Source organism: Cantharellus anzutake, assembly GCF_015039405.1.
Source record: "Cantharellus anzutake strain C23 chromosome Unknown EI90scaffold_133, whole genome shotgun sequence".
NCBI classification, from domain to species: Eukaryota; Fungi; Basidiomycota; class Agaricomycetes; order Cantharellales; family Hydnaceae; genus Cantharellus; species Cantharellus anzutake.
In genome coordinates this window covers 209,595-220,761 of record NW_024067083.1, presented here as the reverse complement: position 1 = coordinate 220,761, position 11,167 = coordinate 209,595, and the positions used below count along the sequence as shown (strand labels likewise).

General features: G+C 48.5%; 6 protein-coding genes across 6 annotated transcripts; 4 read left to right on the top strand and 2 right to left on the bottom strand.

Moving 5' to 3' along the window:
* Nucleotides 1-47: 47 nt before the first annotated feature.
* Nucleotides 48-2,019, top strand: EI90DRAFT_3088342 (WD40-repeat-containing domain protein; the record flags this gene model as incomplete). Its single annotated transcript, XM_039062267.1, has 9 exons — nucleotides 48-105; nucleotides 126-273; nucleotides 354-492; nucleotides 539-624; nucleotides 646-712; nucleotides 791-1,036; nucleotides 1,089-1,337; nucleotides 1,395-1,451; nucleotides 1,472-2,019. Coding segments are annotated over 9 exons (1,227 nt in total), but the record flags the coding sequence as incomplete, so codon positions are not given.
* A 253-nt stretch (nucleotides 2,020-2,272) lies between these two features.
* Nucleotides 2,273-3,259, bottom strand: EI90DRAFT_3282638 (eukaryotic translation initiation factor 3 subunit J; the record flags this gene model as incomplete). The annotated part of the gene is made up of 5 exons (XM_039066909.1): nucleotides 3,236-3,259; nucleotides 3,085-3,181; nucleotides 2,755-3,004; nucleotides 2,385-2,703; nucleotides 2,273-2,333 (listed from the first exon to the last, which is right to left on the bottom strand). Exons 3-5 carry the CDS (start codon nucleotides 2,930-2,932, stop codon nucleotides 2,273-2,275), a joined length of 558 nt encoding a protein of 185 aa, XP_038908872.1. The 5' UTR covers nucleotides 2,933-3,004; nucleotides 3,085-3,181; nucleotides 3,236-3,259.
* A 390-nt stretch (nucleotides 3,260-3,649) lies between these two features.
* Nucleotides 3,650-4,638, top strand: EI90DRAFT_348557 (HotDog domain-containing protein). Its single transcript, XM_039067511.1, has 3 exons — nucleotides 3,650-4,066; nucleotides 4,118-4,255; nucleotides 4,321-4,638. The coding sequence occupies exons 1-3, from the start codon at nucleotides 3,796-3,798 to the stop codon at nucleotides 4,590-4,592; spliced, it is 681 nt and encodes a 226-aa protein (XP_038908871.1). The 5' UTR covers nucleotides 3,650-3,795; the 3' UTR covers nucleotides 4,593-4,638.
* A 472-nt stretch (nucleotides 4,639-5,110) lies between these two features.
* EI90DRAFT_3088334 (uncharacterized protein) lies at nucleotides 5,111-6,425 on the bottom strand. Its single transcript, XM_039062266.1, has 4 exons — nucleotides 6,203-6,425; nucleotides 5,774-6,112; nucleotides 5,684-5,720; nucleotides 5,111-5,606 (listed from the first exon to the last, which is right to left on the bottom strand). Exons 1-4 carry the CDS (start codon nucleotides 6,235-6,237, stop codon nucleotides 5,547-5,549), a joined length of 471 nt encoding a protein of 156 aa, XP_038908870.1. The 5' UTR covers nucleotides 6,238-6,425; the 3' UTR covers nucleotides 5,111-5,546.
* Nucleotides 6,426-6,887: 462 nt separating this feature from the next.
* On the top strand, nucleotides 6,888-8,394 carry EI90DRAFT_348457 (uncharacterized protein). The gene has a single exon (XM_039067510.1). The coding sequence runs from the start codon at nucleotides 7,158-7,160 to the stop codon at nucleotides 8,088-8,090; it is 933 nt and encodes a 310-aa protein (XP_038908869.1). The 5' UTR covers nucleotides 6,888-7,157; the 3' UTR covers nucleotides 8,091-8,394.
* A 580-nt stretch (nucleotides 8,395-8,974) lies between these two features.
* EI90DRAFT_348256 (pyridoxal phosphate-dependent transferase) lies at nucleotides 8,975-11,167 on the top strand. Its single transcript, XM_039067509.1, has 5 exons — nucleotides 8,975-9,155; nucleotides 9,219-9,301; nucleotides 9,390-10,228; nucleotides 10,283-10,425; nucleotides 10,483-11,167. Exons 3-5 carry the CDS (start codon nucleotides 9,403-9,405, stop codon nucleotides 11,014-11,016), a joined length of 1,503 nt encoding a protein of 500 aa, XP_038908868.1. The 5' UTR covers nucleotides 8,975-9,155; nucleotides 9,219-9,301; nucleotides 9,390-9,402; the 3' UTR covers nucleotides 11,017-11,167.

The window sequence follows — 11,167 nt, the reverse complement described above, 5'->3', positions numbered from 1 at the left end:
AGTCACTCTCCTTAATTATTTGTTTCTGACATATCGTTCTCCCAGTACCAGATCCAGATGAATCAAATTCAGGCGATATGGAAGTTGATGGCGCTGTCCAGAAAGGTTCAACGGATTCGCAGAAGGACCCAATGACATCTCTGAATATCAATTGGATACATACGACGATGAGGAGGGAGGGGTTGGTACGCGTGAGCCCTTCCATCCACAACCAATAAAAGGTCCATTTTCCAATATGAAGTGGTTATTGTCTCACGATGGGACGACCCATATGTTACTTTAAAGGAGGTGGATTTCTAATTTTATCCTGCATAATAACCATAAAAAGGATGAGGCACAGGAGCGCGAGGAAGCGAGATATATCCTACCGATAACCTAATTGTTGTCGCCAAAGTAGAGGCCGACGTCGCGCAAATGGAAGTTTTTGTGTATGACGAATCGAAAGACAACCTATATGCCATCACGATTTCATGCTCCCCTCTTTCCCACTATGTATCGAATGGCTTGATTACCAGCCAAATGCCCCTCCACGTCCAAGACTGGTAATTTCATTGCTGTAGGAACATTCGAACCAGAGATTGAAATATGGTCGCTGGACACGATGGATGCCGTTTACCCGATGCCGTATTAGGGAAACTAGAAAAGACTCAGCAGCGCGGTCCAGTGGCGGCAAAGCCCAACAAGCGCAAAAAAGCAGGGAAATCAAACGACAGTTCCATATTGATTCAGTCCTCGGCTTATCTTGGAACAAGGCACATCGGAATCTCCTCGATCGGCTTCTGCGGATAAGACGGTTAAACTCTGGGACTTGTCCGGAGGATCCGGGAGTAGTGCCATCAGGTCATACAATATCCACCAGGATAAGGTTCAAACAGTACATTGGTGCCCTAACGAGTCAACTGTACTACTTACTGGAGGTCTTGATCACACACTCAGGATGTTTGATACCAGAGCTCCGACATCCGTGGTGGGTGTAAAATTGAACGAGGAGATTGAAGTTTTGCGGTGGGATCCATGGGATCCAAGTGGATTTTACGTGCGTTCGTGATGTTTCCGCTTCATATTCCTGATCTCCACCTGCCTATCAGGTAGCATTGAAGGATGGAAGCGTGCGGAATTTTGATGCACGCACACTGTCTGGAAAAATGGATTCCGCCCCTCGGTTCAATATTGCAGCACATCATGGATCTGCCCTTGGATTGGACGTCAATCCCCACCTAAGAGGTTGCATTGCCACGGGAGGACATGACGAGATCGTCAAAGTTTGGGACGTTAAAACCAATGCGACAACACAGGAGTTAGATGTCTCGATGGTTGCTTCCAAAGAGCTTGGTGTCGTGAGTGTTTCAAGAACACTGCCTACTTCGCCTCTAATGAGGTTGCTCTCATCTTAGGGAAAGGCATTCTCTGTAACTTGGTCACCAGACGATCCCCTTACCCTGGCCGCGGGGGTTCGACGGGAAAACTCCAGGTATGGGATGTAAGCACGTCGAAGGACGCGTTCAGGACCTTCAAGTCGAAGTTGTACGAAGCAGGAAAAGAAATCGAATTGAGGATAGGAAAAAGTGAAGTGATTGGAGTTGACGATGACGACGACGACGACGAGAACGATGATGATGCCGATCCAACGTCTGCATTCGGCATGTAAGACGAGTACATATACGGCAACTCATTTCGCCAGATCTTCATCTTCATACGACATCTGCACAACCCCATCCATAATTGAATACCCGGTTTTCCCTACGCAGCCCCCGGTATCCTAGGCAGCCTGATCCTTGATAATATAAGAATGGAGCGCGGTGTGTGAGTTGGAGTGCAAGCCTTTTTCAGCTGTTGTTATGACTCGTCACGTTTGACTCAAATACTTGTGGAGTTGATTCGCTCATGTATGGTGTGGAATGACGAGGCAGTCGTTAGCGGTGGTGCGTGGTAAATCACGACTGCGGTGTTAAGCTCGTCAGAACGCTCCCCCAGATTCGGGATGCATGAAGGTCGAACACAGACGTAAAAGGCGCGGATGAAAGAGGCAGTTGAGAGAGGAGGCCGAAGGGTAACGCCTGAGACTCCAGGAATTGAACCCGTACCTTATTGTGTCGCTACTATCCAGGCTGTCCAGTACTCATCCAAAGCTCATGTCAGAGCAATTAGCTTATATAGAGACACCAGGTAAATGTTTAGAGTGAAGGAAAAATTTGGAATATGATCTGCACTGCTCTAATACATGTCGGTTATCTGATACGCAGAGCATTGGTCGAGAAGGTTCGCCCAAAATTCACATGAAATCATCATCGTCAAAGTCATCCAAAGCTTCTTCGTATGCAGCAGTGTCAACCCTTCGAGGTTGCGTTGAGGACGGGTTGAATAGGGGGAGGTGTGGCACTCACTTGGACACGGACCTGGTGCCGGCGAGGGCTGGCTTTGAAGCTGTTTTTGTCTTTTTCTTTCCACTGGCTTTTTCTCTTTGCTCTTTCTGCTTTTCGTTAGCTAGAGCAGTTAACCCGCTGGCGGCTTTGCGGACATCCACGTCCCGTAACGACTGGGCCAGAGCTTTAACGTGCATCTCAACAAATACAGCATAAAGAGGCTTCTCTTGATGCTTCCTAATAAAAGCATCGAAAATCTTCTTTGAGTAAGCCTCAAAATCATCCTTCGTCTTTGGTGTGAAGGAAAGCAGTTCTTGGATTTCTGTTGGTAATGACTTGCCTGAACGACATTTTGTCAGCTATTGGAAGGAGACAGATAATGACTACGTACCGGAGACCGACGTTCCTGAAAGCAAGGCGCTGGCATTCGCAAGATCTGTTTCGAGCTGATGTTGTTTGTCTCTCCGTCTCTGCTCCGCTTCGTCGATTACACTCTCCCCTTCATCATCTTCTGCCAGTTGGCGAGCCCTCTCAGCTTCCTTCTCTGATATCTTAGCCTTCAGTGTCATTCTCTTTTTAGGAGGTGCAACAGGCGGAGGCAGTGGTGCCTCCTCTTCTTCGGACGAGGCTTCCCAATCATCCTTCGGTTGAAGGTTGGTAAGAGCAGTATCGCATCGATCAATACTCATGATACGAGATGCCCGAGACTTCGGGATCTTACCGCTACATCCTCATCTTCATCTTCGCCTTCAAATTTCCGACTTGGAGCCACAACGGGTAGAGGCTTGACTCGTCGTTCATCCCGGACTCTTCGTCATCTGCAAGTCACGATTTCAATGAGATCGGGGGATCATAAGTCCCCTCAGCCTTACCCCAGTTGTCCATACCGCCTCAAGCCCACCGATTAGTTCAAAGATGAAACGAAGTTCAAGTAAACCTTGGTAATAATAGGTTGAAATGTCTCACGTGATCTCCCTTGTTGATTCATTGAACTCACATGTCAAGCATCACAAGCTGAGACTTCAAAATTCGCGGAAGGAATGTCAAAGTATCTGTCCTACAAGAATGTCGCCTTCACGGCTTTGCTGCCACTCGTTGTCCGGAGCCACTGCCTCGGTTTCTTGGCACGAGCACCAGTGAGGGGCTCGACTCTTTTATCGCTCGTATGAAGGCGCACAACAGCGAAGAGTTTGACACTATTGATGTTACCCGCGTTCGTCACTCTACGTGACTCTTCCTACTAGAGACGGAACGCTTCGCTCTTCAAACTCGTCGTTTCAACCATGCTTTCCGGAAGCCGCTCGGCAACAAGTGGGGACTTGTTGGACCCAGGGCATAGCTTAATTTTGTTCCCTTCTCTCGTTCCTCTCAAGGATCTGAGTTACGACGGCACGGACCCACCTATAATTTGCCTTCTCCATACACCCGGCGGATGTGGGCAGGAGGAGAGTTCAACTTTCATGAGCCCAAGGGGTACCTAGGGCTCAAGATTGGTGATTTAGTGAAATGCGTGACGACAGTGCCTAGCATCGAAGTAAAAAAGGGCGGTGCGATGGTGTTCGTTGACCAGCTGAAGAAGCTTAGCACCGAACGAGGCTTAGCCATAACTGAGACAAGAACGCATGTCTTCTTGCCGCCTGTACGGACCCCTAGGCAGACAGTTGCGCCGTCGGAGAGCCCCGCAAATACATCGACTTCTCAGGGTAGCTTGGCCACTCCACTCTGATTAAGTGCTTGACTGAGACACCTCCCAGCATTCGAGTCGAGTCCTGATGTATCTTACACTTTCATCCCAACTGTGTCAATGTTATTCAGGTTCAGCGCTCTTACGTTCAATGCGCACATGATCCACCTTGATCCTGTATTCGCTCGGGAGGTCGATGGGCATCCAGGTATGCGTAATGTGCCTCCGCTGATGCCGTAGGCTTAGTTGTGTGAATTCTATTCTACTCTTCAGAACGTCTTGTACATGGACCATTAACATCTCTGCTCCTCCTGGAATTGGCTTCCCGACTGACACCGCCAGGCTTGGGAGGCCTTCCAGCAATAAAGCGATATGCCTACCGCGCAAAACATCCTATCTTCGTTGGACGGAATCTGACGCTTTGTGGGGCTTATTTGCCTCGGGAGGCTACCGGGGGCGCCATCACAGGGACGCAGTTGTGGGCACAAAACGAACAGGGGACCGTATGCATGACAGCGGAGGCAAGCTTCATCGTTGATGTGTGATACCCCTAAGAATGCATTCATCACGCGGGTGTAAGATCCCTTCCCTCTTGGAACGTCTTTTTCATGTTCGGATTGAGCTACCTGTGGAGCATCATTTAGCGAAGACCAACAGCGTTGAGTCATCGCTATTGGAGTAATGAGCATGCGACGCGTGGTATACAGTCGAATGACCGCTAATGGGACCAGGTAGTGGCATGATAAGCCTGGAAAGTAACTGCCACGAGCCGGTCATCAACCAGTTGTATGGGTGTCGCAATATCAGATGATGCCAAATCAGGCCCATAACTCTTATTGCAGGTCGGACCATGATTGCCGAGCGATAAGTGGAAGTGTTATCACGAAAATCGTGCGTGACGCCTCGGCGCTGCTTCCCTGAAATTATTCCACTATATCATAGCATCGCGGCTACTCAGCAGCCACCCGATATTCCTGGTTCCTTCGCTTCATTTGTTGACAGCCGGAATGCGCTGCTCTGGTAGAGTTAATTGCGGGAGTCGCATGCCATTCTTCTTCGGCCTCTTATCACCCCGCGTACTTTAACAAGGCTTTAAACTCAGACGTCATGAGTGTGATCATGGGCGGCAATTGAGAGCGTGTCACTGGTCGAGTGAGAGGCTCTTTGTTTGAGTATGTCGGCGCAGTAGGGGAAAGTAAGCGTAGACGTGAGTGAAATGGCGCCCCATTCGCGGAGAGTGAAGAGACAGCCGGGCGCGGCGTCGTATAACCCAACACTGGACGATTGAGGCTGCTCCAGGCAATAAGTTTGTTGGGGGGAAGAAGCAAAGATGCTATCATGTTATTACAAAGTGTCCTTGAGATCCAATAGTCACAATCGCATGACAAATCACCCGCGCCTCCAGTTAGCATAATAGCGGACGGTCCAAAAAACCTTGCTACCAAAGTCTCCGAAGTAAAGAGACTTGTGGATCTGGAGAAAAACGGGGAACGATGGATTCAGGAAATGACATCAAAGGGCCAAATCGTGCATTGGGACCGTCCAAATTGGGGTGCATCCTTTCAGGCGAATGAAGAATCGGTGCCCCATGTATTGGAATCCTTAAGGAATACGGACCAAAGTATTGTGGACTTACAAGAGAAGAAATCCTCAAAGTCCCTCCCAATAAAAAACTGCATATCCGCTTCAATAACATTAGAAAGAAGCTAACCACCGAAGGCCTTACCTGAGCATGTCCGAGACGAACTCAAGCGACGGGCATCCGTGAAGAAAACCGAAGCTCCTTATCTCTGATGATCTCTGATCCATCTTTTGACAGATTGTCATATGAAAACAAGAACTTGATGACAAGTCCGAAGAGTATATTGCTAAGGTGCGCTGTGAACCCAAGACAAGGATTGCGGAGCCATGCTCAAATAATTTGAGGTCAAGTGATGTCGGCGTCGCAGTAGCCGCCCCGGAATGATGAGACGCGTTGTTCATCATCTCCTTTACATATGGGCCCTTATCATTGAAAGAGGAGCCCATGTTCAGAGTCATGACACGCGTTGCGCGACAGTCGGCGCTATCAAAGGTGATGACAGTCGCCAGTGTGGGAGGGAGAATGCGTTACAGTGTGCCCGGAAGGAACTACTTAGTTATGCTTAGCATTTACCGATAGTCTGGGGGGTGTACACTTCGTCCACCCATAGGTCAGTGGGTGCTTCTTTGATTTTCGGAGCACAACAGCGTCGACAAGCGCGCACACCTAGTGAGAAACGTCGACTAGATACCGATCAGTCGACTGCAAGATCAAGGGAGGAAGTATTTGATGGGTTGCTGTAGCCAAGCCCGAGTGGTGGTGGTTCCAGTAGAGGCTAGTCACCTGCCTATGGTGGTGGAAGGCGAAGCCAGCTCGTCCGTTTATAATTATTTATATTCTTAAATAAACACCATAATTAATATTTGCTGCGTTATATTTTATTTTCCACCAATAATTCGCTTCAACCATGAGCTATATTTTTTGGCCTTTTGCGGTGCGTTAAAGTCGTTCTTCAAAATCTCATCATTTGCTTCATCCCTTAATTAAGTCTCCCATTCCCAAATAATTCATAAAACAAACCCGCAACAAGAAAGAGCTACGGGAATTATAAGATAACAAGTGTCTACACTTGGGGAATAACTGGGGAACGCCGCCTGAAGCGGCTACTCTTACCTCGCATGCATGTTCACTCTCAACGTTGCTATTGGCTGAGACGAAGCCCGAGATTCGCTCTCGCTCCGTAAACCCACCGCATACTCTGATTTTTACACTGCAGCCATGAGCGGAATAGAACTGTATGGGGCAGAGAAAGGACCCTGTGCATAGGACAATTGAGTTCGGGAGAAAAAAACATAGGCGGAGTAGCGGGAATTGAGCTCAACAAATTGACCGGAAAATATGTCCCACACTCCCCACACACATGAATATCAGGGTGGTAATGAAATTCCATAAATTGAAGTTTATCAGGGCTCTTTGGCTTCCGGCTCGTCGCGATCCATACGTCACGCGGGGGTATTGGAATTGAGGGGTGAATCAGGAAATATAAACGTCAGGATCTTGAACTTCCAGCGTGCTCCCTATCACAAACATGCCTCCCATCCAAATCGCCGCACCTCTCGCTGCAGCCTTCAACAATCAATCCCCTAACTTAAAGACCGCTTTGCGACTCACCGAAGCATTTTTCTCATACACACCCGAAAGTCTGAGGGCTACCTTCGATAAGGATGTTGCAGATGACTTCACCTGGATCCCACTCCCACAGTCATTGAAGGCACTGGGATGGAATCCATTGAGTAAGGAGGAATCCATTAAGGCGATCCCCTTTTTCTTCGAAAGGATAAAAGACTTGGAGGTGCACAACTCAGCCGATCGTGCCAGTGATAAGCGCTCACTGATTGCTATCGATTCGTGTGTAGATCACTATCACAGATCTGGTAGAGAACGAAAATACAGTGGTTTTCTATTTCAGCGTAGGGGTGCGTCTCTTGATTGTTTTTGCTGTGCTTTGACCATGCTGAAGAGAGTCTCGTGTAGTCTTCTGAAAGTGTGGTCAAGCTCCGCTTCGACGCCAATGGGAAAGTGGTGGAGGAAAAAGACTTCATCGACACCAAATGGGCGCATGAAACTTGGTCGTCCGCCCAGGAAGCTGCAACAGCCTAACTCACTGGAGGAAACAGTTAGCAAGATTGTTCCAAACAAGTTGTACAATACGATGCTTTGTCTGACTGATCCTACCGCATTGACTTGCTTTGACGGAGTGGTCATATCAGGATTGTCATGTTCTTCTTTCGAATCCACATGTTACTGTAATGTCAATGTTCTCGACTGTTGCAGAGCAAGTTCTTGGACAGTGGAAAATGTAAACGAACAGAGTTCCTCAAGTGCGAACCATAAGAGGAAGAGAGGACGTGGGAAAGCGAAAATGACAGAGCGCGGGGGCGTTGGAAATTCGAAGGTGCCTGACGTGGCACCGTCTACTAGTGACTTAAAGGAGGAAGCCTTATTCCTCTTTGTTCAATGATCGCGCTACGGTCGTTTGGCCTCAGTTTGTTGCGACTCAGACTAACGTACAAACTCTTGTGTTCTTCGTGTCGTAGCTACAGTTATCGAGTTCTCTGACGCGAGACTGAGATACAGGTCATAGTTGGGGCCCGTTAACCATGCATGGGCCGAAGAGTCAGAGCTAGAGCCGGTGTTGATGCGTCTCGCATTGGTCTTTACGACCTGCTTTCCAGCATTCTGAGCTGCAGCTATGCGACATTATGACGTGGCTCCTGGGTTGAGGAATATATAATTTCTAACTGGAAGCGCCTCCTTGATATTAGTTCGAGCACGTGATGTTGAATACGGTGCTGGCTGCAGGCCGATCTAACCCAATGTTGTGGGTGGAGGACTGTTCCAGAAGACCTGGATCGATCAATTCACCGGATATTGGTCTGTTATTCATACGGTGATGGGGCTACTGGGTAAAGGATGCAACCCCTGGATATTTCTGTGAGTGAGATCATTCATTTTTTTAATTTTGGGGACATCGCATGCATGTCTCATACCCTCCCACTACCATCTGGTCCGTGTGCTTCTGATCCCTCGTTCCTGTGTGGCTGAGCTGAGAGACATCATTCATTGATGTAGTGTGAGCTTGATGGGGGACGAGATAGTCTCGACTTGAGCGCTGGTATGAAGCTTTTAAAGGACATTTGGTAGGGCTCGGTAGTTTGGTTATGTAGGGATACTCGGACAGCTGTAACACGAAGTTTGCGTAATGTCAATGTGACCGAATTTGGACAATTACAAACGCGCGTCAGAAAATAGGGCCCTCTACGAAGGAGGTGATCGGGTCTCTTTCGGGCGCCGGTCTTCGGTTGATTGTCGGCGCATTCCTTGTCCCTTATCCCCCCGCAGTGTCCCCTGGGTCGCACAATTGCCTTACACAGCTTACTTAATTTACTTATTATTCCGATGATGTGCGGGCATTTGACCCGAAATCACTACATAGTTATATTCCTCGCTCTTATCTTACATCTCTGCTACGTGTGATCCGCTAGGAGAGTTTCCATATTTGGAACGCAGGTACAACATACTTAACGTGCGTTATATCGGCAATTATGACATGGTGATATTGTCGTTCCTGGTCCTCATCGTGCTGTAGTCACATAAAGGCGCGGTGCTTTTACGATTTTGGACGCCCCCGAATTCTGGGAGGCCCTTCTGTTTTGTCTGCTCATTGCTATAGTCAGTGCGTACAGAGTCAGTGCATACAGTGATCGTTCTAATAGCACCCCTCGATCCCATTGACCCTGTCGCCCTCCCGACTTTCTAGCATTCCTCTGAAAATGTCCAATCGTATCCTGGAGAGCCGCGTCAAGGCGAAGCTAAAGTCAAGAGAACAGCGAGGGCTCCTCCGACACCTCGATGCGACTCCCGCTTTGCACAAGGTGCAATCGGACAGTGGAATCGAGCGTTTTGGGAACGCAGACTTCAGCTCGAATGACTACCTAAGCCTGGCATCCAGCGATGTGCTGCGGGAAAGGTTCCTAGACGCCCTGAAACAATACCCTTCTTCACAGAACGGCTCAACCATGGGCATCCTTGGTTCGGGTGGCTCAAGGTTGCTAGCTGGAAATTCTTCAATGCATGTCGCTCTTGAGGGGTGCCTCGAAGAATTCTTTAATGCACCATCTGCACTGGTTTTCAATTCGGGATACGATGCTAATGTTGGACTTTTTTCAACCGTTCCTCAAGCTGGAGACGTCATCATATACGATTCTCTCATCCACGCATCAGTCCATGATGGAATGAGGGCATCCCGGGTTCATCCTTCCATGCGTAGAAAGTTCAAACACAACTCGGTCTCTGATCTTCGGTCACAAATTGAGGATATCTTCAGAACATACCCAAGCATTCGGGAAGGAAAAGCATGTCTGTTCATTGCCGTCGAATCTCTTTACTCCATGGATGGTGACTTCGCGCCACTTCATGAAATTGTGACTCTTGCGGAGGAACAATTCCCTTTTCAGAATGCACATGTCATTGTTGACGAAGCCCATGCCACTGGGATATATGGAAAAAATGGGAGAGGGTTAGTTTCTTTGCTGCAATTGGAACATCGAGTACTCGTCCGATTGCACACGTTTGGAAAAGCTTTGGCAACTGGGGGGGGTGCGTCGTGTCTTGGTATCCCTTTCTTACACAATTGCTGATTCCAAGGTGCAGCCGTTATCCTGACTACTCCCTGGATTCGTGAACATCTAATCAACTATGCACGATCCTTTATTTATACCACATCATTGCCTATCTGTAACATCATCGCGATTCAATGTGTTATCGACATGCTGAGAGAAGGTGCTGTTCAAAATGTGAGTACCGGCATCGAGTCCCCTGCCACGCCTGATCCGATTTGGTCCCCTTTTCAGCAAACCGACCATCTGCTTCACCTTTCATCGTATTTTCTCCAAACGTTGCGTAGTCGTCTTGAATCCACCCCTAATTCGGAATCTGTTATCGTCCTGCCCGATCAGACGCACACTCGCAATGGCCAAATATATTCTCCAGGTCAACCTTCCGGCATGGTCACTGCCTCCTTGGTGTCGCCGATCATACCGTTGATCACGCCAAATCCCCGGCACACGCCTAACGCTCTGGCCCGATTTTTGCAAACCGGAGAAATGGATCCCTCCGCCACGCCCTTGTTTCATCAGGTTGGTACTTTGGATTACACGCCACAACGTCGATATCTCGCACGTCATATCACACCACCGACTGTTCCTCGTTCTGCTTCTCGAGTACGAATATGCATGCATGCGGGAAATACGGAGGATGAGGTGGATGGTTTGGTAGAGGCGATCGTACATTGGGTCAATTCAGCTTTCCCACAAGGACTGTCACATGGAGTAAGCGGAGAACCATCAATGTCAGAAGGCCAGCTCGTGGCCAGGCCGAAGTTGTAGTTCGTTGAAGAAGCCTTTACCCAGTTGTTCAGGAGTCCAATCACAGTCCGTGGAATGATTAATTATTGGAAAGATAGTGTGCATTGCGAAGTGTATGGTACTTAGGTATTAGAGTCATTTATCCGTATGTGGGAAAGGATACACGAAAATG